General features: G+C 56.3%; 1 protein-coding gene across 2 annotated transcripts; it reads left to right on the top strand.

Annotated features, from left to right (window-relative positions):
* Nucleotides 1-100: 100 nt before the first annotated feature.
* On the top strand, nt 101-6278 carry GPD1 (glycerol-3-phosphate dehydrogenase 1). Of its 2 annotated transcripts, none has more exons than XM_075133773.1 (8): nt 101-880; nt 1061-1238; nt 1841-1981; nt 2371-2509; nt 3463-3575; nt 3897-4130; nt 4320-4426; nt 4529-6278. In XM_075133773.1, the coding sequence occupies exons 1-8, from the start codon at nt 840-842 to the stop codon at nt 4530-4532; spliced, it is 957 nt and encodes a 318-aa protein (XP_074989874.1). In that variant the 5' UTR covers nt 101-839; the 3' UTR covers nt 4533-6278. The 2 variants fall into 2 exon arrangements, with proteins under 2 accessions (XP_074989874.1, XP_074989875.1); XM_075133774.1 differs by having other exon boundaries at nt 655-880; nt 4711-6278.
* The last annotated feature ends 1761 nt before the right edge of the window (nt 6279-8039 follow it).

Genomic DNA, 8039 nt, shown 5'->3' with positions numbered 1-8039 from the left:
GAAAATGTTCTTCATATTTTGGCCTTTTATAGAGAGGCTTTCATGTAAGGATTTCCTGACTTGCAGAGTCTGCTAAACCTTTGCAAAATGCTTTTGTAGTAAACAAAGTAACTTGAGCAAAGCTGGAAATCCAGTGGCCAAGCTGCTGATAAAACCTAGACAGCCCAGTTTCCACACTCTGCTGCCTTGCAGAATTGTGACAGCCTGTTACAAGCCCCATGGGAGTTGGGCATAATTTTGAGGAAACTGTATTAAAGTTTACATACAAGGGTTTAAAACTATGCGAAAGGAGCATTACTCTCTTCACACTGCCTTGTTTTTAAAAGTAGAAATGTAATGCTTTACCGAAAACTTGTAAGCCCTTGTTGCAAGAGAAAGAGATCCTCTGTGTATAGAAGAAAGGGCAGTTTGCCTAAGGTCAGGCAGTTAGTGCTGCTGCTTAAGGCTGTGAGATTAGGGCAGAAGTTGTGTCCTGGGCCTGCAACCAGATGGTTCGTATTTCTTACTTGGGGAAAATAAAATGCTTTTATGCAGTAAAAGGGGGAGAGGCTCGGCAGTCACGACTCCCAGTTCTGCTGAGATTTGGGATCTGAGCTATTCACCTTTGCTTTGGGGGAGCGATTTGCACCTGCAGTGCAGCCCCGCATTGCCGCCCACCGGGCTGCGAGCGCCGGCTGTGCCTGGGAAAGCGGCCAGCTCTGCCACCCCGGGGCACGGGTGACCGGTTCCCCCCGGGGGCGAGGCGGGGCTGGAGGCGGGACGGGGCCGCCCCTGTTCCGGGCGGCCTTGAAATAACAGCAGCGGGCTCAGCACTGCGCAGTGCCCTGGCTCCCCGCACCATGGGTGGCAAGAGAGTCTGCATCGTGGGCTCTGGCAACTGGTGAGCACTTGCTGACTGGGCACCCGGGTCCCCTCTGAGCACAGCGCGGTCCCCGTCCTCCCCGGTGCCCCACGGTACCCGGTGCAAGCCATCCCCATTTCACCAGGACCCCTAGTGACCTGTGGTGCACTGGGCTCCCTGGTGCCAGCCACTGCCTACGGCTCTGCTCTGCCCACGCAGGGGCTCGGCCATCGCCAAGATCGCTGGCAGCAATGCGGCGCGGCTGAGCACCTTCGAGAACCAGGTGAACATGTGGGTGCTGGAGGAGGAGGTGGGCGGCCGGCGGCTCACCGATATCATCAACGCGGAGCACGAAAATGTCAAGTACCTGCCAGGGCACAAGCTGCCCCCCAACGTGGTGAGTGTGGCCCGCTGGCAGCCTCTCCGCTGAGCGCAAGGTCCGGTGCTGACAGCCGGGCTCTCTGGTGAGAGGTCATAAATAGCTGTGCTGGGAGCTGCCCTGGTGTCCTGGACACTGGGTGTGCGAAGGTAGGGGATGCACGGGGCTGCACAGGACTCAGTTACACCCTCCCGGTGACCTTGATCTGTGCTTGGACGAGCTGCAGCCCTGGCTGCTTTTGTTGCCCACCTTTGCCCCTGCGCTGGCATCCCACAGGCCGGGCTTGAGGCCATGTGGCTGCCTCCGAGCTGGCATCGGCAGCATGCAGAGAGCCCGCGGGGCCTGCTGCCCCACGGCTGTACGCTCACCCCTCAGCAGGTTCCTAGAATGACCCCGGCTTTGCAGCACCCTTGTGGGACCAGCTCAGGCTGCTTTTGCCCTGCTCTGCTCCAGCCCCTCTGCCCTGCCAGCCCTGGAAGGGGACTTTGTGCCCTTCCTTCCCTTACAGGGAAGCCCCCAGCAGTTGCTCTCAAGCCCCTGCTCCCCTTGTCCTGGATTCAGGACACGCTCACTGCACAACTACAGACACAAGTCCCTGGTGACAGTCATACTCTCTTCAGGTAGCAGAGCCAGACCTGCTGAAAGCCTGTGCTGGGGCTGACATCCTCCTGTTCGTGGTGCCCCACCAGTTTATCGGCAAAGTCTGTGACCAGCTCAAGGGCCACGTGAAGAAAGATGCTGTTGGGGTGTCGCTCATCAAGGTGTGAGCAGGAGGAGCGCTGCCCGGGCAGCTCGCTGGGGCGCTGGGCCAAGGGGGCTCAGCTGGAAGCAGCCTGGCTCGGAGAGGCCGCAAAGGGAATCCTGCGGTTTTGGAGCAAAAACTGGGCTCTAGGGTTATGGGGGGGTGTGGGGAGAGTGGGAAGTGGGGGCAGAGTCTTCGTGGGGATTTGGAGGTGTGTTGGTGGAGGAGAAGGGTGAGGGCATGTGGGGGATTTCAAGCGGTGTGAGGAGTGGGGTGCAACTGAGCACTGGGGGGGCTGTTGGGATGAGAGTCGGAGCATTGCAGCACAGGGAATGACGGGATTGGGGCAGGTGGGGCCAGGTCTCCGGGAGGGGCAGATGCTCATCTCTGTCCCTGGTTGTCTCCCAGGGGGTGGACGAAGGACCAGATGGGCTGAGGCTGATCTCAGACATTATCCATGAAAAACTGGGAATAGAGATGAGCGTCCTCATGGGGGCCAACATTGCTAATGAAGTGGCAGAAGAGAAGTTCTGTGAAACAACCATCGGTAAGGAGCCAACATCCCTCCTCATTAGCAGCCTTCATTTCTGACGAGCGCGAAGAGGCAAAGGGGTGAGCATGGTGCAGCTTAAACCACTGCTGCCTAGGGTGAGCCGGCCCTTTTTTCCTGTGGAGGCAGTGAGACTCCATAGGAGCTGGATGAACTCATTCACAGGGTTTACGATGTGATTGCTCGCTTCATTAAAAACAGAGCTGTGTGTCTAAAAGTTTCTGCCAGCATGGACTCTGAGCATCAGGCAGTCTGCCTGGCACAAATTAAAGGGGTGGACACCTAGAGGCCCTTTAGAAATAAGAGTTCCTACCTTCATTTCCTTGGGCTTCAAGGGACGCTCACCTGGATCTCATGTTATTGCCAGCCAGGGCTGCTTGAAAGTTCATCTGGTGACTGTTCCTAACATCCTCCACACTGTTTGTGAATCATGCACAGCAGCCAAAACCAACAGAACAGTTTGCTGGGTTAGAATTTATGGGATTCAAAGTGTCTATATTTTAAACAAAAGCAAACATGCTGTGCAGGAGGCTGCAGAGACTGGAGAGGTATAAGCAGAGGATGCTATCACTGCGAGCATGCAGAAATGCTCTCGCGCAGGACACTGCAGGAACAGGGAGAACAGCAGTCTCCAAACCCAAATTTGCAACCTTTGAAGATGCCTTTAATCTACTGGGCATGTCATTTCTGTCTTGCTAGACACAGCAGTAGGGATCGTCCCCATCTTCTGGGAATTCCAAAGTTGAACCTTGCTTATCTGCCAGGCAATGTGTGCTTGGCACTTTGTGGACCTCCAAATGTTTAGCAACGTCCATCAGTTGGGCAATAGGTTCCTCCCGCTGCGCTAGCTGCAAGGGCTATGCTGCAGGAACGCACCACTGGGCAGAAGAGCAGCACAGTCCTACCTTAGGGTCTCCCCCATCATCTTTCTTCTCTCTTTGTCTCATCAGGCTGCAAGAACATGCAGCATGGGCAGACGCTGAAGGAGCTGATGCAGACGCCAAACTTCCGGGTGACGGTGGTGCAGGAAGCTGACACCGTAGAGATCTGCGGGGCTCTCAAGGTGGGTGAGCCGCTCACCGGGGTTTGCAGGTCTTGGTTAGCACAGCCTGCAGTTCTCTAGGGCTCTGCGGGGAGCTCTGGGGAGGAGGTTGCCAGTTGAATGAACCCCACTGGATATTGCACTGTGGCTTGCCGAGACCTTTGAGTCAAAGGCCAGACTTCGGAGGGAACTGTGGATGTGTCCTGTTCAGCTGCTTGGAGAGGTGGTGATCACTGGCATAGGCAGGAGCCTGTGCTTGGGATTACATAGGCAGTTTATGGACACAGCAAAACCCTGAGCTCCGCTGGGAACAGATCCCTCCACGCTGCTGTTGTTTTCCAGAATGTTGTGGCTGTAGGAGCTGGTTTCTGTGATGGGCTCGGCTATGGAGACAACACGAAGGCTGCTGTGATCCGTCTGGGACTGATGGAGATGATTGGCTTCGCCAAACTCTTCTGTAAAGGCTCCGTCACCTCCTCCACCTTCCTGGAGAGCTGCGGCGTGGCTGACCTCATCACTACCTGCTATGGTGGCCGCAACCGCAAAGTGGCTGAGGCTTTTGCCAAGACTGGGAAGGTAAGCAGAGCAGGGAGCAGGCAACATTGATACCTGCATCAACCTGCTGAGCTGGCAGCAGGATGGACCCAATTAGAACCGTGGCAACCTGCCTTCACTCCCTGAGTGCTGCAGCCTGGCTCCCGGAAAGGAACGTGCAGCAGCGGATGGGGTTGCAGGGTCCAGCCCCTCACTGCTGGGTTGTTTCAGTCTATTGAGCAGCTGGAGAAGGAGATGTTGAATGGGCAGAAGCTGCAGGGTCCCCAGACGTCTGCTGAGCTGCATCGCATCCTTAAAAGCAAGAACGTAGTGGAGAAGTGAGTGCTCTCATCTCCCTTGTTTGCTCTTTTGGGGTGGGGCTGGGATCTTTCCTGCAGCTGTGGGAGGGGAAACCCACCCGTAGTGTCTCTGCTGTTCAGGTGAATCTCTGCACTGCCCACATCAAACCAGCCGGGCAGGAATGGCCTGCTGGATGAGGCACCATGCCACTGTCCCACCTGCTCCTGCCCAGTGGTCCTGCATGTCGCAACAGAAGTTGAGGTGCTCTGACTCTGCCAGCTGTAGTGACAGGGCAAGGGTGACTTTGTTCATCTGCCCACAGGTTCCCCCTCTTCACAGCTGTGTATCAGATCTGCTATGAGGGCAAACCTGTTACTGATGTCATCAAGTGTCTCCAGAACCACCCTGAGCACATGTAAGTGGGCTCTGCCTGCAAAACCACTGATCCTGCCGAGATGAGCGGAGAGCTCCTCCCGCGCCAACTTGCTCTGCTGCTACAGCTTTGTAAGGAGTCCGGATTTCCTGGGAGCCTTTGCTGGAAGGGCTGAGATTCCCTTTCTCAGCCCTGGACACTGCCAGCCTGAGCAGGTACCATCTGCACAGAGATACCTGCTGATGTCCCTCTCTCTTTGAAGGGCTTGTTTAGCTTCTGCTGCTGTCTAGGGTCTTCCCTGAGCGGGGCTGAGCATCTTCCTCCTTTCATTTTCTCTTGTGGTGATGGATTCAGTTCTCGGAGGGACTCTGCCAGGTCATCTTGATCGATACGGGCTATGCAGGAGGCACTGCTTGGGAGGACGAGCTTTGCTATTAGCCCTGTGGGGCCACTTTGCATAATACCAGCCTTTTCCTGCTTGCTGCTGTTGCTTTTGTCTTAACCGTCTCGTGGAGAGGGCACAGTTCCCTGCCAGGCTCCACCAGGGCAAGTGAAGCTCCTAAGGACTTTCAAAGAGGCTGAGAATCACTCTTCTTTCTAAGAAGCACCAGCACAGAAAATAGCATTCTTTGCCACCCTGCCACGTGCTGCTTCCCCAGCCACCACCAGCTGCTCCTGCCGAACGGTCGCATGTGAGGGCAGCCCCACGGTGAGACTTCAGAGCTTGTTTATTTAGATTTTTTGCTCTCGCAATCAAACCTGGCCCCTGCACTCGGGGAACTCCCCTATTGTCACAGATTTGCCTGTGCTAATTCCATACCCACTGACCATCCCCAGACAGCCCTTTTTCCCTCGTATCGGTTTGTCCTCTGGCTGGCTTTGGCAATGCAGGGACCAACTGCCCCAAAGTCTTTCTGAGCAGCTGGCAGGCTGTGTAGCCCTTGGCAGTGTACCTGACAAAGCAGTTGGGTCATGTTGCTTTTGGATGAATGATCCACGGCAGCCTTCTGCCTTCTCTCTGGCTTGCTGCAGTCTGTGCCTTAGCCTGCTCTTTGCTTCTACATGGCTTTATAGGAGCTAAGAAAGCAGGTTCCACACTTTCCCTGCTGCCTCCTGCGAGGGTGCTGGAAACTGCCCGCTAGTACAAGGGGCAGCAATGGACATGTGATCCAAAAGAGGTACAGGGAGACCTCCAACATCACAGGAGAGGACAGAGGTCTCATGCCTCATGCTGTGCCTTTGAAACTTGCCCCTTGTCCGGCCGGGTGCCACGTGCCTCTCTGGTCCTCTGAAGCTGGCTCACTCCGCTCGTGTTTGCTCAGGCCAGCGTGTCCAGCGGTTCACTGATCCCTGTCTGGGCTGGCAGACCGGACCTGCTGCAGGTCTCGCTGTCCACCCCCGTGCCGGGTCCTAGTGCCGCTGGGTCTCTGACTAGCAGTGTACTTTACGAAAGTTTAAAATAATAATAAACTTGAAGAGGAGAGGGGAGACACGCTCTTTCCTCTGTGGCTCCGGTGCATCATTGTCTTTGGGTTGGTGCCTGCTGGACTCGCTAAGAGTGCAGAACTGTCAGTTCCCTCCTGGCTCTGCACCCTTGTGTGCTGTCCCAGAAACAGCAAGAATGCCCCTGCAGGTCACTGTTCAGTCACAACATAATACAGTGTCCCACTTGCTTTTTCTCAGCAGCGGTTCCAGTGTTAAAGTTGGGCTGTAGGAGCGAAGAGGGTTGAGATTGCAATGCTGAACTGGGTACAGAATCCTAACTCTTCTACCTGGGGCCTGCAGGAGCTGGGCCAGGACCCTACTGTGCCCCATGTACCCCAGGCTTCCTCTTCTCTGATGTCTTGGCTTCTTGGGACATGCTGTGTTGTTTTATTCATCTCTTCCCCACTGCTTTTCCTGAACTTGCCTTGTCCGTCTTTCTTTGAAATGCATCTCGTACTGAGTGACCTTTCCAGGACTGTTAGCCCTCCACTCAGCCTCTTGCTAGGGGAATTTAATCTGCTGGCACTGCAGTTGTTTCTGTGCCTTTTATTAGACATGCTTTCTCACTAGGCACCCTACGACCTTTAAATTCAACCGAGCTATTGTATGGAAAGTAGCCAGCATCGGCTTCCTTAAATGAGGAACTTTATTGAGGTTGGAGGGAGGATAAAGGAAGTCCAGCGTGTTCCTGCAGGGCTGGCACAACTTCTAGTTCCCTTTGTCTTGAAGTGCTTCAGGAATCCCAGCTCAAGTGTTTGGACATGAGGCTCATAGAGGACAGGGGGTCTCTGAGCTCTGCTCCCTCAAGACACGGCAGTCTCTCACCTTGGCTTGCTAAGCTCTTGCCAGCACCTGCCTGGAGCTGCAGCAGGACCCGGAATTGGGTTTTGGACTTGCATTCAGCTGTTAGCTCCTCAGCCGTGGAAGTGTTTTGTGCATCCCTCCGCGTGTGGGTTTCTTTGACGCTATGTGCTGATGGCAGAGCCGAGTCCCTGCAGGCCCTCCCAGCATTTGCTGCAGGTCCCAAGTCTCACCTGGGACAGTGCACAAGTCCCTTGCTTTTAGCCACCCCATGCCTTGCACTAGTGCTGGGGCTCACGAGCTATAAACAGTCTTCCCTTTGCCATTTGGAGTTATGTTCTGCAGCCTCAGCACTTCCAGGCACTGCAGGACTCTGCAGCCTCGGGAGCTGCTGCTGTGCAGCGGCCTGGGGAAAGGACAAGGGAGAGGGGGGCAGCCTCAGTGCTTGACGGAGCCCCCAGAGCAGAGCAGTGCTGTGACAGCAGTATTCAAATGCTAGCAAGGAGCACTGAGAGGAGAGCACGGCTCAGTGCCAACAGCTGCCCTAGTGCTTTTGGAGGGGCACGGCCTCCCGAAGTCCTCCTGAAGGAGGCCCTCCGGCTGTGAGCGTAGGCTGGGCCCTCAGCGAGGGTGGCGAGGCCTCCCAGCGCCTCAGCGCTGGAGCGAGACTTGTGCGGCCTTTGCTCCATCCCGTGTGCAGCCGAGGACGGTCCCCTCAGGGCTGCTGGCGCCTCAGCCTGACACGGGGCAGCCTGTGGTGTGCCTCACGGTGAAAGGCCCAGCTGAGAATGGCCGGTAGCGAGGGATGTGCTGAGGGGAGCGGGGTGCGTGCGGGGGGGGGCAGCAGCCCGGGGCGGCCATTACCCGCCGGCCGCGATGGGCGCCGAGCGCCTGCAGCGACGCCTGAGGTGAAAGAGCGGCGGCGCCGCCTCCCCCCGCGAGGGGGCGCCGCAGCTCCCGCGTGACCTTCCCGCCCCCGCGGACTACACGTC

This window comes from Calonectris borealis, chromosome 30 (assembly GCF_964195595.1).
Source record: "Calonectris borealis chromosome 30, bCalBor7.hap1.2, whole genome shotgun sequence".
Lineage (NCBI taxonomy): Eukaryota > Metazoa > Chordata > Aves > Procellariiformes > Procellariidae > Calonectris > Calonectris borealis.
Note: the sequence above shows the minus strand (reverse complement) of the source record. Positions and strands in the feature narration are given on the sequence as shown.

What these genes read in the sequence shown, in the direction of transcription:
- GPD1 (XM_075133774.1), top strand. Translation starts at nt 840, where the DNA reads ATGGGTGGCAAGAGAGTCTGCATCGTGGGCTCTGGCAACTG. An exon ending in ATCGTGGGCTCTGGCAACTG is followed by an intron (nt 881 to 1,060) that starts GTGAGCACTTGC and finishes CTGCCCACGCAG; the next exon opens with GGGCTCGGCCATCGCCAAGA. An exon ending in TTGGGGTGTCGCTCATCAAG is followed by an intron (nt 1,982 to 2,370) that starts GTGTGAGCAGGA and finishes GTTGTCTCCCAG; the next exon opens with GGGGTGGACGAAGGACCAGA.